This window comes from Podarcis melisellensis, assembly GCF_964234715.1.
Source record: "Podarcis melisellensis genome assembly, chromosome: 4".
In the NCBI taxonomy this organism is placed as follows: domain Eukaryota; kingdom Metazoa; phylum Chordata; class Lepidosauria; order Squamata; family Lacertidae; genus Podarcis; species Podarcis melisellensis.
This window is the reverse complement of record NC_138531.1, coordinates 31,659,829-31,678,611: the sequence shown is the minus strand read 5'-3', so window position 1 is coordinate 31,678,611 and position 18,783 is coordinate 31,659,829. Positions and strand designations below refer to the sequence as shown.

The 18,783-nt window shown below is 42.6% G+C and overlaps 3 protein-coding genes across 5 annotated transcripts in view; 1 reads left to right on the top strand and 2 right to left on the bottom strand.

The window, feature by feature from the left end:
- Nucleotides 1-1,764: 1,764 nt before the first annotated feature.
- On the bottom strand, nt 1,765-5,921 carry COA5 (cytochrome c oxidase assembly factor 5). The gene is made up of 3 exons (XM_081907791.1): nt 5,677-5,921; nt 4,730-4,813; nt 1,765-2,033 (listed from the first exon to the last, which is right to left on the bottom strand). Exons 1-3 carry the CDS (start codon nt 5,776-5,778, stop codon nt 1,992-1,994), a joined length of 228 nt encoding a protein of 75 aa, XP_081763917.1. The 5' UTR covers nt 5,779-5,921; the 3' UTR covers nt 1,765-1,991.
- Nucleotides 5,922-6,044: 123 nt separating this feature from the next.
- On the top strand, nt 6,045-14,331 carry UNC50 (unc-50 inner nuclear membrane RNA binding protein). Of its 3 annotated transcripts, none has more exons than XM_081907784.1 (6): nt 6,045-6,182; nt 9,186-9,469; nt 10,444-10,564; nt 11,321-11,460; nt 12,240-12,341; nt 13,956-14,331. In XM_081907784.1, exons 2-6 carry the CDS (start codon nt 9,190-9,192, stop codon nt 14,090-14,092), a joined length of 780 nt encoding a protein of 259 aa, XP_081763910.1. In that variant the 5' UTR covers nt 6,045-6,182; nt 9,186-9,189; the 3' UTR covers nt 14,093-14,331. The 3 variants fall into 3 exon arrangements, with proteins under 3 accessions (XP_081763910.1, XP_081763911.1, XP_081763909.1); XM_081907785.1 differs by lacking the exon at nt 6,045-6,182 and adding an exon at nt 6,207-6,539; XM_081907783.1 differs by lacking the exon at nt 6,045-6,182 and adding an exon at nt 6,546-6,719.
- Nucleotides 14,332-15,087: 756 nt separating this feature from the next.
- Nucleotides 15,088-18,783, bottom strand: part of MGAT4A (alpha-1,3-mannosyl-glycoprotein 4-beta-N-acetylglucosaminyltransferase A) — a 52,359-nt gene continuing 48,663 nt past the window's right edge. Inside the window, exon 16 of the mRNA XM_081907778.1 lies at nt 15,088-18,635. Within this exon, the coding sequence (XP_081763904.1) occupies nt 18,609-18,635 (27 nt within the window). The 3' untranslated portion in view covers nt 15,088-18,608. The remainder of the gene's footprint in view (nt 18,636-18,783) is intronic.

Below are 18,783 nucleotides of genomic sequence, written 5' to 3'. Positions count from 1 at the left end.
TTTAGACGAATTACAATCCGACAAATTGCCAGGTCTAGATGGCATCCATGCAAGGGTTCTCTGACGCACCTCCCCTCACAGATGAGGTACTTTATTCAAGTCAGCACTATGCACTTCAGAGATATTGAGCATCCGGGCAGAGGAAGAATGAAAACTTTGGGGTGTGCATGTGTGAAATGGGGTGTGTGCTAATAAACAAATGTACTTTCCAAAAAAAGCACATTAACTGAGCATGCACCTTTGCCTTTCTCTAATGTAAATAAGAGACCATTGCATTAAATGAAATACACACACCTGCACCTCCCTTTAAAAAAACAGGCTTGCTTCCCAACGTGTGGTAAGTGGGGAACTCCTGTTCATTTCCACATCTTAAGATTTCATACGGCAGATGTAAGTCAGTGAAAGTTGTTCTTGATCCCATTTAGAATTGCTCTGCTCAGCATTTTTATTTATTTTTACAAAAGAGTATTTTTGTTAGAAAGCTTGCTGAACACAATGTTCATGCACCTTATGATGAACCTTTTATCATTTTAATGTTTTTGTATGTCACCTTGGACACACATTTTTAAAATAAAGCTCATGTCACCACAAACTTGTTAGCCATCAAGGTACCAAGAATGATGTTGGAGTTCTTTGATGAACACAGTAACTGTGTTCAAGACAGATAGTAAAAGAATTGTGATCTTCAATTCCAATACATAATGGAAGCATGCTTGCTGGAAAGGGAAAATTTAAAAAGCAATATCAAAATGTCCTAGTTCTGAAATTATTGCCAGTGGAATAATACCAGTTGATATCTGGAATGTGCAGGCTTGCAGTTACTTCTATGCTCTGTGAGGCAGAAATCAAATTGGACTACATACTGTCATAACAGTTCACATCCAAATCTTGGCAGTTTCTCTGGTGATATTATTTCTAGGAGTCTGCATGCAAATACACATCCCAATCTGCAGAGATATAGCTAGTTCCACAGGACTTGGCTTGGTTGAGCATAATCATTATTTATTAAATTTATACACCACCCTCATCCACAGATCACAGGGCCATTTACAGTATAAAAACACAAAACATAGCAACAAAAATTAAAACCCCAATAACCACCCCCAACACATTTAAAACGCCATAGACTGTTTAAATAGTCAAAGGCCTTGGGTGAAGAGGAATATTTTCGCCACCCTGGGGAAAGCATTCAACAAATAGGGAGGCACTGCAGAAAAGGCCTGTTTTCATGTTGCTACCCTTTAAACCTCTCATGGAAGCGAGACATGCAGGGTCTCAGATGAGGATTGCAGGGTCTGATAGGTTCATATAGGGAGAGGCAGTCCTTGAGATACTGGGGGTCCTGAGTTGTTTAAAGCTTTATAGGTCAAAACCAGCACTTTGGATTGGGCCAGGAAAATAAATTTGTTGTGCCAGGATTCGTATTATATGCTCAAACCGTCTTGCCCCAGTGAGCAACCTGGCTGCTGAATTCTGCACCAGTTGAAATTTCCAAACTGTTTTCAGAGGCAGCATTGCAGCATGGTTATCACACTGGTTCCACACCTAGATATCCCTTCCTAGATCAGAATACCTATCCCTTATGTGAACAAGCTGGCTGACAACTTCTGTATCACTACAGATACCAAAAGGAAAGGCTAGTACAAAAATACTTTATAACTTGGGAGACAAAACTTATCCAACCATTGAACCCCAAGAGGAAGTAATCTCAAAATGAAGCATTTCAGGCGAAGGACTCTAAAGTGCTTATGAAGATGCAATACATTTCATTTAAAATGTGATCACCACAAATGGCCAGATTTTATTTTCACTGTAGTAGTTCTAGCATTTAGCAGCTTCAGGCATTCAGTACTTAGAACACAAATAATTTCCATAGAAGTGAAACAGAGTTTAGGGAAATGCAGTAGGTATTTTCTTTATTCCAGTCTTTAATCTCAAGGTGTCAGTGCATCCAAGATTGCCCCTGATTGCTGCTTCGTAATGGAGAGTCTTCAGTATCCCTTTCTTCCTCTGAATCTTGCTCTGTTATCCAGCTTTTAAGAAGAAACAAGTTTATATTACAACCATTAACACTCTAATACTACAACTACCAGTTTTATTAGTGCCTTACAAAAAGGCACAAGGGACAGAACCATTAAAAAGTTATGACCCTTAGTTTATTTTAAATTGTTCTATGCCATCATTCCCAAATTTAAGATAAAAATGCAATTTAAAACCCACCAAATAAAATGAACACAATGAAAACAATAAGCTCAGCAGTAAAAAAGAAAAATAATAAATAGGGATTTCCATTGGACAACCATCATGCCACCCTCCAAAGCCACCCCAATTAAGCACATATTGTATCCCCTTTTAGGGCCATAAGGAAGGTAGGAACTAGTCTCACCAGCCTCAGGAAGTCACTGCAACTGAGGTAACTACACTATGAGGATCCCTAGCTGTTGATAATTTTACCACATATAATGAAGATGAAGAAAGCAGGTGCTGATAAAAAGATGTTAACTGGAAACGGGGATTATAGAGAGGGTATATATAACTGTTATGTAACTGTTAACTGGAAACGGGGATTATAGGAGGTATATATAACGTGTGTTGTTTCAAGCTGGTACAGTCTTAGAAAAACAGCAGTGTGTACTGGATATGTTCATACCCGTCCCCACATATCCATCAGATAACAACAGGCTGTGCCAATATGCATCAGCTGCAGTTTTCAAACAATCTTCAAGTGAAGTGCCATATTAAAATATTCACAGCAGTCAATCCTCAAGCTTATGAAAGCACAAGTTAGCATGGTGAGGTTTCCCTAGTCTAAAATAGGTCAGCTGCACAACAGATGCACTTGATAAAAGGCACACCTTGTCACTGACACTACCTGTTTTTCCAGAACTCTAAGGCTCTAAAGAGGCTTCAGTGCAGTGCGTACTCAAAGAAGATATAAATACCAATTCTCCCAAAAGCATTGGGTTGGCCCACCAGCATCACCCCCATCATGTCTGGATTTAACTTACATTTGTTTAACCTCACCCACTATCCCATAGTATCCAGACACTGCTGAATTTAGAGCCAAGACTACCACTCATGGACGCTGAAAGAAATAAACAGCTTAGTGTCTTCAACATACTGACAACACCCAGCTTCAAAACTCTGGGTAATTTTTTTTATAGCATAGGGACTTGTCAGACAGTGCAGATAAATTCCTATGGTGTTGAACTTGCCTCCAATTAAGACATTCCAAATGCAGTCCAATGAAATGATTTACATCATTGGATTATGAGCCCAGGCAGCCAGGCAAGAAGTTCAAGCTACTACAGGAATGTTTTGGCTTATAGTAGAAAAAGTTACTAAGTGGTCAGTGTAGAGCTGCCACCTCATAGGCAGATGACTGAGAGTAAATTGGATGCTGAGCTGACACCAACGCCAACCCTGTCTCCAAGGACATGAAGATGCCAGCACCTATGCAAACAAATATTGCACACCCAACCCATTCAAAAGAGTGCCTGGATGCTTGCCCAGTCCCTGGACTCTGGCTGGCTTTTATGCTGAGCTGTCCCTGCCCTGCTCTTCAAAAAGAAGATACAGGGGGCATGTTGGCTGTTGGATCAATGTCTTAACTTGAGCGTTACCATGTGTCTATACCTCTTACATACCTGCTGCACCTTCAACCTGTGCTTTACCTATGTACCATTTTGATTCATGTGTTAAAATCTTTGGCAGATACAGAACTGGGAGTTCATATTCTTCTTCTGGCAGCGAGGGCCAGGACATCATGCTTCTTTTATTTATTTTAAAATATGGTTAACTTTTCCTCAATAAATTTCTGTATATTTTAACCTAATATTTACCTAAACTGTCACACTAAATATCCCATGGCTTTTATTTTAACTGTTACCTTTCATGATCAGTGGAACAGTAATGCTACTGTAAATAAAACAAAAGCAACACTTGCAAGCAATAACAAATTTGTAACACCATTGATATTGTTACAACACCATCCCAATCTCCACAAGTGGTGCAATATTCCAGGGGCTGCAGGTGCGCTTACCTGGGTCTGCGTTCCTTTTTGGGACAATGAGGCACAACAGAGACTCTGCTTTTTTAATATATGGTTTTATTTGCACATATATACAACTTGCACCTAGATGAAGGGATTGCAGAGCACTCACATCCTATGAGGGCCTGGCTCCCCCCTTAAGGGCAGCACTGGATTCAAAGGTGAGCAAAAGCCATCCTCTGTGTCTCTTACAGCCTGTCATATCCCCAGCTCACATGGAGGAGCAAAACTCCAAGGACCTCCCCACAGCCTAGTCATTCAAAATTAAAACCCTAAACCTGGCTTTTGCCTCTACCCATTAGCACCCAGCAGAGAAGGGGTCCCAATACCCTTGCCTGGCAGTCTTGCCCTCTGATGGTTTTCTTGATGGGCCAACACCAGCCTTTGCCTCCTGCTCATGGCCCATCCAGTTAGCTCTGCAGAGTTGGCTTGGCTTGTTAGAATAACGAAATCCACGGGGTTTCTTTTTTCGGCAAAGTTTAACCAAACTCTGATTAATTCCAAATTTTACTACATCCAGAAATTATGGGGAGGATTTGACACCCAGGAATTTAGGGGAATTTGGCCCCCAACAAACCCGTAACAATTAAAAATCTTTCAGTTGTATCTTATATATAACATACTATGGTACATATTTTTAAACGTGACCACAATCTGCAGTACAGTTCACCTACTCACCAATGATCTTTTGCATTCAAAAAATGAAACTAGCAATCCTTTGCAATGGCCTTCCTTCAAGCACAGTTTGGGCCCTTTCCCTTCCTGTCATAAAAGATATTAAAGTGAGCAGCCAGCATATTTATTCAGCAGGCACACAAGTTGTATCAAAAATAAAATCTTCCCAAGGCAAGTTGCAACCTGATTAAAAACAATAGTAACAAACAATTTAAAAGAACACAAGAGACTACAGCAGGAAAATGTGTTTAAAAGCAACTACGTAGGGCTCAGCAAGACCCAAATGAAACCTTGTGGAACGAAAAGGTCTTCTTCACAGCACATTGAAAGCCAGCAAGAAATGGGGTATTTCCCCTGGCGACAAGAGTTTTACACCCAATTTTCTCAATCTCATCTGAATTAACGGTATGCCAGTCTCTGAAGCCATTCTCTACCTGCAGACCCTCCAAGTGCCCCTACCCTATTTTCCAGGGACAGTCCTAGATTTACAGATGCCTTCCTGGTTTTTGATTCGATCCCAGAACGTCCCACTTTCCTTAGGACGGCCCTATTTCAATCAGAGAAATGTTGGAGAGTATGGAGCTATGCAGTGCTTTTTTTCTTTTTTTGGTGGAAAAAGGGATGCCAGAACTCACAATGAACACCTCCCTTGTTCTCTTATAATGTCAATGGTGTCCATCTGAGAGGTGCCAGAACTCAATTCTGGTGAGTTCCCGCTCTGAAAAAACGCCCTGCAGTTCTACAACCCAAGAGCCAAGGAGATAAATAACTACACAACCTTTAGAAGACATTGTAAGTCGTGATGTTTTTATATAGCTGCACAGTGGCTGGGGCAACCCAGTTAGATAAGCGGGGTATATTTATTTATGTATGTATGTATGTATGTATGTATGTTTATTATGGACCAAGGTGTCCCTAATTTCATCGGAGAAATGTTGGAGGGTATGTACCTGGATGACACAGTCGCTCTCCAGCAGGCAAGCCCTCAGGTCCTCGCGCACCCCTGCGCAGGCGCGGAAGTCCTTCTCTTTATCCTCGTAGTACTTGGGCATCGTGGCGGCCGGTTTCCGCCTGGCGCCGCTTCTCGGTGTTGTCTCTCGACCGGCGGCGCCTTCAGCAGCCCCAGCCGCTGCCCACCGCAGCCCCAGCAGCGGTGGCGGCCGCCATCTTGGCCGACCCTTCTCACCTGCGCAGGGAGTTACTCAAAGGTCGCAGGGAACTAGACGTCACTTCCTGTTTCCCCTCCAAGGAGCCATTTTTTTTAACATAGAACAAGTACATTTAATAGAGCTGTCCTTATTTTTAGATTAGAGATGACTTGCCAGTGGCATACCCACACAAACAAAGCAGCAGCAGCAAAAGGAAGAAGTTTCTCTTCTACTAAAGGTGGCATCTCCTCTTGGGTCGAAGGTTGATATGTTTACGGCAGCGACTCGTGTCTTTGCTGCAACAATTTGTAAGGAAGGAGGAAGAATTATAGAATGTCAGGGAAGGGATCCCCAATATTCTCAACGAAACTATCCATGATCCATCTGTCCTTGAGAACATCCTGCCCAACCACGGCTTCGTTTAAAAGACTTGCTGTTTGCCGTCAAAGGGGAAGGAGAAAGAAACTGCTCAAACACAGAATGTAAAGGGATGCTCTACACTTTTTTGTGTTAAAGCTCTGTGTGCGCAACCGACATCTAACCGTCATCCTCTCCACCGTCCGTTTTGGGCGTGGCCTACCCGTCATACATCTCGGCGCGCCTGCGCCTTGGGCGGGGCTCCCTCTTGCCGGAAGTTACTGAGGAAAACACGCAGATCAGCTGCTGTGAGTTGGCAGCGGCGGCGGCTGATAGGCGGCAGAAGGCGAGCTCCTGTGGGAGGGTGGGGAGGAGAGGCGCGCGCCCCTCTACCTTCCGCTCCCTCCCCCTCGTCGCGTGAGGGACGCAGGACGTCGGGGCCGGGAGCCGCAGTGCTGCACGGGGCGGAAGCGGCCGCGGAACGTTCCGTGAGTTCTCTCGCTCGGGGTTCTGGAACGCTCAGGTTCCGCGTTCCTTCGGAGTCCGCGCTCGAGGCGGCCGGGGCTGCGGGCGTCCTCCTTCCGGCCCCTCCCTCAGCAACACCTGCTCCCCGCATTCACACGCACCCCCTACACCCGTGTCGAGCCAGGGTTAATGAGGGGGCACTTGAGGTCGTGTGAAATTATCCATACCCACTCAGCCACTGACACACCAGGTGGGGTCGGGTGGGGCAGGCTGCTTGAAACTCGTTGGGTTTTTGCTAAAAGTGTTTTTGCTAAAAGTCAGCCTTTTTCCTGACTTTATGCACTCTAAACAAGTCAGCTGGCTGGGTGACATATTCTCAAAATACTGGCTGTTGCGTCTTTTCTTAGCTATTTCTGTTCTGTACCCAGCCAGATGAGCGGGGTATAAATAATAAATAATCCTCCTCCTCCTCCTTCACCATCTTTGCAAACGTTCATTCTCTGCCTTTTATTACCTGTCCAGTCTCCTTGACTGGCCCGCTTTCCTTCCACATCCATGTCCACTGAGCTTTCTCCATTCCCAGCCCTCACTGGCCATTTGGGAATCTTGTATTGCAGGGATTTTCAACCAGTAGATCGTGATCTACCAGTAGATCCCTGGCTGTTCCTGGTAGATTGTGGGATCTTTATCATGCACAAAAAGATGTGGTGGGGAAGCTAAAAAACTCCTTGCAATCTTCCCCTTAAAAAGCTCAACCACTCTGGGCAATCCACCCACCCTACGCGTGCACTCTCCTCCTCCCTCCAATGACAATGGGTAGATCACTACCAGTTTTTTTATACTGGGAGTAGATCACAGTCTCTTGGGAGTTGGACATGCCTGTTGTATTGTAAGTCATGGGGGCGGGGATAGTAGCTAGCTTGTTGCTTGTTTGCTTTTTTTTTTGTCAGTGTGATGCTGGAACTTTCATCCTTATTCATTTTAATTTCTTACACACCAGAGTTGCTTGGCATTTGAGAAATGCATATGGCGGAGACTGATTTTTAACCCTTTGTTAACAAGCTTGTAAAGCTTGGTGGTGAAGCCTGTAGCTTCATGAAGTCATGGTGCAGGATCTGGTCCTTGCTTAGGCCTCATTTTCAGTGAAATGTAAAATGTGTAAGGTACCAGAAGAATACATCTCTAATCATAGGCAAAGGTCAAGTGGGAGTATGCAAGACTAAGGCTCGTGGCTGCAACATTGAGCTGTGGGGTTCTTGCTGCATCTGAACTAGGCCTAGATGGTGGGAAGAAAGACTCCACCCCAGGTTTTTTTGTGTGGAAGGAATTTATTTGTATGGGAGAGCATTTAATGGAGGGGAAAGCCTAACAGGAGAATAGTCAGGACTTCCACAAAGGAGGAAGGTTATCTTTAAATGATGGTGTGTACTGTATCATATATTTCAAAATGTGATAAGCCAGCCCTGATGCATTTGGAGGCTCTCTGGCTCACTCTGCTGGATGAAGTCTTGAACATCTGCCCTAAAGTCCTGCCCTGACAGCCCCGCTGCTTGCATGTATGTAACAGCCACAGAGTCAGGGTTGCAACAAGCTGTTAACAGTGGCAACAGGACAAAGTGGATTTAAGCAAACAGTCTGTGATCTTAAGTATCTCTACTTGGATGTCCAGTTGGTGCCAATGGTTGTTCTGTGATTGAAGCATTACTTGAAAGCAAGCTCTTTAGTAGTTGTACAGATTATTGAAGGGCAGTTGCTCATCCCAGCTCTGCTCACCTGTTCCATTTCCTTCTGCTTGCTTCTGTCAACTTTCTTCATTCACTGCTATACCACCATAACTAGTTACATTGATGCCTCCTTTATTTTGAACAGACTTTTTGCCTATTGTGGGTAGAAAAGAGTAGGATTGAGCTTTATATGCAGTTGCCGAGTGTTGAATTATGTGCTCGCGAAGCCCTCTGGGACTAAGGAAGGAATATGGTCATGATTGCATCCATGTCCTTGCTCTTCTAAAAGAGCAAAGGAGATTGCAGGTGCCCAAGTTTGTGCAGTTACTGAGAGATCTTGAACTTGATATGAGCTGTGTCCACTGTTAAGACATTGCCATCACAGTTACATTGCATTGTTTTCAGGTAGGGTAAAGAACAAAGTGGGTTCATGTGACAAGGGCATGTCATTCTAAGCCTGCTCAGAGGGCAGTAAGATCCACTAGATTCCGAGGGAGCATGTCTGCAGTTGAACTTCAAAAGACCTCCATTGGCAGTCTTTCCCAATTATTATTATTACTACTCAGCTGTTATTACAAAGACTCACCTTGCCTGTGACATGCTTTATGGCAAAATTCTCTGTTTATTTGGCAGCAATCCCCAATTTGTTCCATGGTGTTCACTCTGTGATATGTGTGTTTAAGGATTGTAACCTAAATGTGATAACTTGCACCTTTATTTTGTTTCTTTCTTAAAATCCATTGGTCTGTTTTCTTTCCTTTTCAGCAAGATGTTGCCTACCACGTCTCTTAATTCCCTAGATCATGACAACGGCTCTTTAAACTCTAGGGAGGCAGCCAGGCACACAGCAGGGTTCAAGCGCTACAAATACTTGAGGAGACTCCTTCACTTTCGGCATATGGACTTTGAGTTTGCTCTGTGGCAGATGCTGTATCTGTTCACTTCACCACAGAAAGTGTACAGGAACTTCCATTACAGGAAACAAACGAAAGACCAGTGGGCAAGAGATGACCCAGCTTTCCTTGTGTTGCTGAGTATCTGGCTATGCGGTGAGTGCCTGAGAAATTTATTGAATACCGTACAGGGAATAGTTGACCAGAGCTGGGGGCTTGCTCCAGAAAAAGACATCATTTGTACTGCTGTAGCTTTTTCTGTGCAAAACCCATGCATATATAATTTCATTCATTGGGGAACATGTGAATAAACTATGATTGCAATACCTGCCACATCCACACTGATAAAGATTCCCTCACATTTTGGCTTCAGTTACTTCATCCTCCAGTCCACATCAAATCTGTTCTGTGCATTGCATGGTGTTAAAATTCTCAGTTCTGTGATCCCTGGCATGTGACAAAGAATGACAAGCCCTAAGTCAGGCATAGGCAGACTCGGCCCTCCAGATGTTTTGGGACTACAACATCTATGTCAAATATTAGACCAGGCACCCCCAAACTCAGCCCTCCAGCTGTTTTGGGACTATAGTTTCCATCATCCCTGACCACTGGTCCTGTTAGCTAGGGATGATGGGAGTTGTAGTCCCAAAACATCTGCAGGGCCGAGTTTGCCCATGCCTGCCCTAAATGATAAAAATCCAAAATCCTGGCAAAATTATGTGGCAGGCAGAAATTCTGCCATCTGAGAACTTACATTGTGGATTTGCTTATTTCTGCGCTGTGCAACAATGCGTGATTAGCTTTTTTATGAACAGAAAGGTTTAACTTTATTTGTGTTGCTGTCCCACATCCTACACAAACATGTGCCAGAGATCACACAGTTGCTGATTTCTTGCTTTATTTGTGTACATGTAGTGAACTCAGCCCACACATTTTACTCTTGCTAATTCTAGTTGTAGCCATATACTCAACAATTTTACGCTGTAAGCCTTAAAGAGCACAGCACTAAATATGCTACAAGTATTGTTCCAGTAAAATTAAGTGGAAGAAAATTTGAGAGCATATGGGTATTGTTTCAACCTACTTTTGTGTCAAGAGTTAATCCTCTGCTGTTCATCTTCCTCCTTCAGTATCCACTATAGGATTTGGCTTTGTGTTGGGCTTGGGCTTTGTTGAAATGATAAAGCTGCTGCTCTGGGTCATCTTTATAGACTGCGTAGGAGTTGGCCTTCTAATTGCAACTTTCATGTGGTAAGTCTTTAAAACAACCTGATTAGAGTTGGATGGTTTTTTTGGCATGTTTAAATCTTGCTGTATAGAATATGATTGCTGGAACCTTCAACTACAGTCCTAAGTTTGTCTGCTTGTAAGGAAGAAGGGTTTAAGTAGACATGTTTCTCATCTCTGGGCTAGATGTGTAGTGCTGTTCCAGCAGAAGGTTTAGGTTCAAAATCTGGCAAAAAGAAAATACTTAATGTATAAGTATATATGCTTGGCGGTTATGTACGTAAATATCAGGGTAGCCATGGAGATGGAAAACTACTCACTGCAGCTGTTAAATTGGCTGCCATGTTAATCAACATTTTCATCTTTAAAATATTTGTGCATTGCAGTGAGAGAGAAAATGTGCAAGGGACTAGGACTACAGAATTACTAGGACAATACATTCAGAGTTAGTACATACCAGGCCATATTGCATCAGTTATAGGATAGGGGAAGAACCTTTCCCCTCTTGCCCTGGTTCTGCAGTCGTCTTACTGACATGTACATTTGTTTAGCTGGCTTCTGGGTAATCAAAAACATCTCCTATGTTGTAGTTTTTTCAGTAATCCTTACCAGAGCCCTGTAAGTCATAAATGCATTTGTGTTCTTCAGAATATGACAAATGGAAAATAGCAAGGATTAATTTTTCTAGGCTGTAATTTCGTCAAAAAGTTGGAACTGTCAAAGTTTTTTAACATATTTTTTAACATGTCTGTTCCAAATTCTCTCCCCCCCCTTGCCAAGGTTCATCTCCAATAAGTACTTGACAAAGCACCCGAACAGAGACTGTGACGTAGAGTGGGGATATGCCTTTGATGTTCATTTGAATGCTTTTTATCCACTTCTCGTCATCTTACATTTCATACAGCTGTTCTTCATCCATTGTAAGTAAACCTTCCCTTTCCTGACTTGAAACATTTTTTGCCTTCTCTTGCTTTGTCCTGACACTGTAATTCACCTGTAGGATCCTGGGGGGCACTACGCCCTATAGTGATGGTGGCTCCTGCAGGATCAGAGAGGCAAAATCCTGCACTTTTCTTCTTCTGAAGGAGGAGAAACTCCCTACCTTCCAGACCAAGAGGTCTACTGGCTAGGCTCTGTTTCTGGCTAGTCGCTGCCTCTTGTTTCTTTTTAAGGGAGGTTTTGCCCCCCCTTTCTATTTTCTCCCTTTCCTTCCCCTATTTCCTGGGCTAGTTGGGGGGTATTCTTTTCTGACAGTAAGAGTCTGCAAACCTGGCATTGCTTCATGGCATGGGTTAGTACCACAACCAGGCTATTTTTCCCCCCAAGGAGTCTTCCAGATTGGGTTCCCTCACAACCATGCTTCATGCTGGTCTGAGAGGAATGGAGAGTCATGATGTTTCTGGCTGAGGCAGTTGCTCTTTGACCTGACCCTTTTGGTATGTTCACAGTTGCCTCCTCTGAGGGCAGGCAGACAAGTGCTTAGGCCCTGCTTATGTTTGGAGGTGGCTTCAGACAAGGTTAGCCTGTCAAAGGACTTGACCTTCTCTAAAGTGTGCCATAGCAGCTTTTCCACAGTGAGCTCCAGTCTGTTTCTGTATCCTGCTGGAGGCAACACCCCAATGGTACACAGCACCCTTTTTGGGACCTTCAGTGAGCAGAAGTTCACCAGGTTAAGAAACTTCGGTTTTCTCTCTTGCAGACGTAATTTTATTGAATTCATTTATTGGCTATTTCGTTGGGAATACTTTCTGGCTGACTGCAATTGGTTATTACATCTACGTGACATTTCTAGGGTACAGTGGTAAGTATTGAAACCTTTGCAACCTAGTTAGCAACAAGAATAGTGCCTTCTTCCCAGTCCTTTTTTGCTAAATCCCTGTTTCAGTACAAGTAAACTTCATGATAAGCATCAGGGGAGGGCTCACTCTGACAGCAACTCTACAAGCTCTGCACAGCATCGTTACTTGAAATGCTGTGTAATATGTAGTGGCTTTAACTGACCTGCCACATGACTCTACATCCCTTTGTGAAAGTACTGCGCCTGCAAATGTGGAGCTAACAGAAGCTATACTGGCTAACAGCTATGCATGCTTTTGTCCTTGTGGGTGAGAATGTGTGAAGTCAGCCTTCTGTTTTTTTTTGGGGGGGAGGGTTTCCCCCTTAGGGGATTTCTTTAGTATTTTTTGCATTCTACAAAGCTGCCTTTCTCTACCCTGTTTTCCGTGTGCATGGTGCAGAACCCATATGGGGAAAGCGAGTTTGCTATTACTGCCTAGGATAGAGCTGGCAGTATCAGTTGGGCAATAGGCAGTGAAATTCTGGACTTCCACTCAATTTTAAACATAGGTTTGTGATGCAGCATGGTTGGGGGGTAGTTGCTGTTGCTCAAGAAACAAGGTCCAAGCACCACAGGGCCAGTTGTGCAATCCTTTGGGTTATATATTTATGAACATGCCAGATTCCAAAGAGACGAAGTTTAAGAATGGCGGGAGGACATGTGGATCTGCCTTATATCTTAAGGTTACCAGATTTTTTCCAATGAATCCGGGGACACTATACATACATGCATGCATACATACATACATACATACACTACATGTTCGGGAGTTGATGCTGCAGCAATGGCGGTGGCAGAGGGGCAGCCGCCACCTTGACCTCAACCACCATGCTTCCCCTTCCTCTGAGGCTTCTATCTCCTTTCTCCATGAGCCTGGGGGGCAACGAGGCTCAGGCAGTGCAGTGCCTCCTTTCCCATAGGAGCAGCCCCAATCCCATTCCTACTTGCATGCAAGCAGGAGGGGGCGTGGATCCCTCAGCTGGGAAGGGAGGCTTCCCGTTGCATAACTGAGAGATCTCTGCCCCCTCCTGCTTACATGCAACCTCTGATAGGCAGCATGAAGCCTCCCTTCACAGCTTAGTTGCTGGGGTCAGGGAAGGTGGAGGCAGCCAGGAAGCTGCATCTTAGAGCCCCTGCACCACCATCATATGGGGACTTCAAGCAGCTCCTGAAGCCATCCAGAGCCAACTGCTCCGGGCTGCTGCTATGTTTCCCAGGGACATTAGATGAAATCCGGGGACATTCCGGGGACTGTCTCCGGGCAATAGGGACATCTGGTAGCCCTATTATTTTTTGCAGGACTACAGCTCTTTTCATCCTCTGCCTATGCTGCCTGGGGATTCTGGGAGTTAATAATTCAATGACATCAGGGAAGGCTACATCTTAGCCACCCAATTCAAGTTTTTCTTTTTTGTAAAGGATGGGAGGGGCATGCATTTACTAGAAACAGTAGTTATTTTAGGCGTGATTTTTTTTGTTGAGGACTGTCAATATTAAGATGATTGTGATGTTCCTTGCCATTGGCACCTTCAGAAAATTGCATGCTTTCTCACTCTTGAAACACTCTCCTACTTTCAGCTTTGCCGTTCCTGAAGAACACAGTCATCCTTCTCTACCCGTTTGCACTTCTCATCCTGCTCTATGTGGTTTCATTAGCGATGGGATGGAATTTCACAAAAATGCTTTGTGTTTTCTATACGTACAGAGTGAAATAAACTGCAGCCTTTATAATGGATTGCTTGTTCTTGCCTCTTGTACCACTGTCAGCAAAGGTGAGATGCTCCTGTAAATTACTGTAAATAACTTATTCTTCACTGTAGATCAGTGTGTACAAAGTTTTGGTTTTTAAAAAATGTATTTACAACTGCAGACTTATAGTGACTCTGTATTCTCTTGCAGTCCCTTCCTAATGGAAAAGCTGTACATTACTGTAATAAATATTTTTTAAGAACAACTGTGTGCAACATTGAAAAGGCATTGACTTTGCTATTTGTAAACAGCTTTGTTAACAAATATGCATATTACAAAGCACAGTTTCCTACAGTACTTCTGCTAGCTCATCAATTTCCTGCTTGCACAATTGAACTTCCCCTCTCTCCCGAAAACATATATAAGCAGTCATGGGAAGTGAGGGAGGTAGTTCCTTGTGCTAGTGGAAGTACTTTCTTTGGCTACTGTTCTACCCCACCCCCCTTTACCTGGGAGTAAACCCAGTTGGATTCAGGAGGCTTACTTCTGTGTAGACGGCAAAGTAGTAAACAGTTTTCAAAGTACAGTCTTACCTTGGAAGTTGAACGGAATCCATTCCAGAATTCCGTTTAACTTCCAAAACGTTCAGAAACCAAAGCGCGGCTTCCGATTGGCTGCACTAAAGTGGAAGCCATGTCGGACGTTTGGCTTCCGAAAAACGTTCACAAACCGGAACACTTACTTCCGGGTTTGTGGCGTTAGGGAGCCGATTTGTTCAGCAGCCAAGTTGTTCGAGTACCAAGGTACCATTGTACCTGCAAGTGGGCAGAATTTGGGCTTCAGGCCACATGTTACCCACCCCGGTATGCACCTTTCTAAAGCAGCTTTGGAAAAACAACGTTTAGAGAGAACCCAAATGGTAAAGTGGTATATCAATATTTTTTTTTTTAAAAAAAAGCTCCAATCCGAAAGCTGTTCTGTACAGAGTTCCATATTTTCACTAGGTTAAGAATTCAATAACGCTTTTTCAAAATATTTATTTCAAATATTACATGGGCAGCTGTGGCACATAGAACATTGATGAAAGGCACGGTTAACATGACCCAGTTAGGTTTTCAAATATAGCAGCAAGATTAACAAAACCAAAACCTAGCTCAAAAAAATAAATTGTACTGCAAGTACTGTCAATTGTTAATGGAAACATGGCTGGCTGTAGGGCCAAAGTTGCAGGTTCCACGAGCACAGAAACAGAAATTGGCAACCACACAGTGGACTGGGAATAAGGAGTTGGGGCATCATTTCTCCTTTGGTGAACTAATTACCACTGACATCATTCACTTACCAAAATTGTAATCATTTCTAGCAAAGTCTAATAAAAGCAAGAAATCAAACCTGCTGGCTGTCATCCTACTCAGCTATTTTTAAGGCTTATAAACATTCACAATAGTATATTAAAACCTTAGAAAATAGCTACACCGTAATACAAGTGACGCACAAATCTGATCTTCCGGGAATGTGACTGAATTTGAAAGGCTTTGTAGAATGGCCAGGGATATAAAGAAATTTTGGATTAAGTTAACTTACATTTGCAGGACAGTTTTTTTTTCTTATTTCCAATGAGTAAGGGGAGACTTTTGATGGTTGTTGCGCCACACAATCTCTGTATTACGTCCCCTGCTTTTAGCTGATTCATGTTCTCTCTCCCACCCACCCCAGAATCAACATGTTCAATATACTGTGGAAGATTAGGTTGCATTTGCTGGGGTGGGGGTGGGGGTGGTTAAGCCCAGTTGGACTGCTAGGTAAAAGCAGGAAAACAACACTTTGGTTTCTAGGCAATAAATTGATCACTTGGACAAAAATAAGGGGCATTAGAAGGGTAGTTGTCACAAACAGAATGAACTTAGAAGGGGGGTGTTGATTGATGGACTCTGGGATTTAGTAATACTATGTAGCAAAAGATCAAACAACCCTTTAATTCATACCACCAACTGTTGACACATTTTTACAAACCTTTTAGGCGTACAAGCTTGGGAGCAATACTGCCAACCTTTAACGAGGAGCTGTAGCCCCCATGCTTTGCTATGCTAAATGGAAGACCAGGGCTGTTACAAAGCTTGTTCAGAGCAAATCAGATTGGAGATACAGGTCTGCATATTATCCCCCATGCAAAACACATACAAAAGTTGGCTTTGAAATTTGCCCCATGGACTTGAAATTTCTCGTACCCCCCTACCTTCAAGTAGGCCAGTGGCGTTACCAAATCATCAAGAATTGGTTCGAAATGCATAAATACTTGCTCCTGTAAGTGTTGTGCGAACACTGGTTTCAATGCAAGTTTGGCACCACAGACAGCATACGACTTTTCTCAATTACAATTGTAAATACTTAGCATTTATGTAGCACTTTGGGTTTTTAAGTGCCTTGCACTGCCTCATAAATCTTTAGAACCACCCTGCAGTCTCATTATGCCTGTATTTCAGATGTGGAGCTAAGACAGAAATTGTGGCTTGCCTAAGGCCACCCAGTGATCTCATGGAAGGTGATGTTTGAAGATAGCTTGTGTAGCATAGTGGCCGAGAGTCTCTTTTTAAAGAAATTGTAACTATTTTTATTAGATGCCCAATAACAGTCATTCTTTGGGCAACACACAAAGTAGTAAAACAAGATAAAATCTTAAGCGCATACTTATCTTCCCAGCCAAATGGAGAAGGAAAGAGTCTCAGCAAACCTAGTCTATAAATATAGGACAGATTCAACCAAGGAAAAAAAATGGGGAGGGGACCTCCTCCATTGCGGAAACATCTTGAACAATTTGAAACTTGATTTAAAAATGTATATTATTATGACACTTTTTAGAAAAAAAATGGGGGGGCAGACACCTATTTGCAAACACCTATTCGCATAAATTTTACAAATCGTTTTCACCCTTGAGAGAAGGCAGACAGTTCTTTTTTGGCAAAGCTGGCATCCAAGATGCAGAATTATCTTAAGATTCAGCTCATGAAATAAACTACCACCACTTAAGTAAACTTCTGTTTACCTGCATGAGTGACAGGTGTGCAGTTGAGGTAAAAAAAACAACAACTTACCTTCTCATATCTTGGCTAGGGTTAAGAGAGTTCTTTAAAAACTATTATTACATACTATTGCGTGTTTACTGTGCTGCAGAGCACAAAGTGCTAGAATTGCCTCTCTTCAAGGCTACTGACCAAGCAAGGATCTCTTCTTCATTATCTTGAAGTACAAAAGACAACAAGCATCTAGAAACACATGATGTCCCTTGCTTCAGTCAGCTGGAGTGCAATGCTTTTAGCGGAGCTGGGCCCTCTTAAAGGGAAAAAAAATCACTTTTAACACTTGAAAGTAAAGACAGACAAATCACATTTTTAAAAAAGCTCAGCTGAGGTTACTGTGTATCTATCTATTTCCACTGTTATCCCTAATAAAACGGTAAGTTTAAGTCATTCCATAAGAATGCGCAGAGATCATACAAAACAGGATGTGAAGCAAAAACAAAAATGTAAATGCGGAAACATCAGAGCACTTTTCTATCCAAATGAATAAATTGGCTGTGTTTTGGAAGATTGTACAAAGGTTTAAAAAGGAATAATCCATTATCAAAATTTCCCTTTAATGGGAGAGGATGAATCAAACTTCAGATTCGCACACCATACTGAAGTACAAAACTCCTCAACATGCTTTCTACAATTACATACTGTGGACTCTGAGCATTAGAAAGTAATGCTATTCGAAGCCCTTGCATGTTATGCCTTTGAACAACATCTCCTAGATTTTGGGCATAAGCCATAGGGGAAGTTGTCCTATGCAAAATTACATTTACTTTCAATGGGTTTTGTGCAGGATAACTTTTTAAAGTTGCATTCTTGGTATGGTACAAAAGTGCTTCATCCTTAAACTCCCATTTAACACTCCTTACCATGGCAGTATATTACAAAATATGGTCACTTCATCACCAAAGCAAAATGTAGTGTTAACCCAAGAAGTAAGATAATCCGTTTAAAAAAAAACAACTGCATCGAGTTATATTACCTGCATAAAAATATGTACTTTTCAAATCATTTTAATAAATTAAATCCCCCTAATGCTTTTGAATATATATCCCTGATAATCTATAAAAGAGGGCTTGAATTAGCAAAATAAATGGACCTCCAAAAAGTACCCCCTTCATAAAATGTATTTATATTTTTTTTCATCTTCGAGGAATGTAACAATATGTACAACTTCCATTTAGCGTACCCCTATCACTTGGATCGGGGATACTGTGATCCTTAGGCAGCAGAGTCATGAAGGAACTCATGGATCCAAGATAAATAATACCGGTCAGTTTCTAGATTGTAATAAATCTTTCTTGCTGAGTCTTATCTTCTCAACTACAGTAGATTTCACAAGAGGTAGTTTCACTGAGAAGTCAGAGTTGGAAATAAGGTGCATGCTCAGTGACTTCACTCTGCAATTGGGGGGTGGATTTTGTAGAAAAGTCTTCAAAAGATGGAGATCTCTCTTGTTCCTCTTGATTGATCAGTTGGGGAGCTTTTTAATATGAATCTGCAATGCAGAATTGAAAAGCAGCTGGTAAAATATACACCTGTTTATGAAAAAGACCACCACGCATAACAGCAAAAGACAGTTCCTTGTAATCCCCACCCCATACGATTGAACCACATTTTCTACAAGCTGCTTGACAGAAGAGACT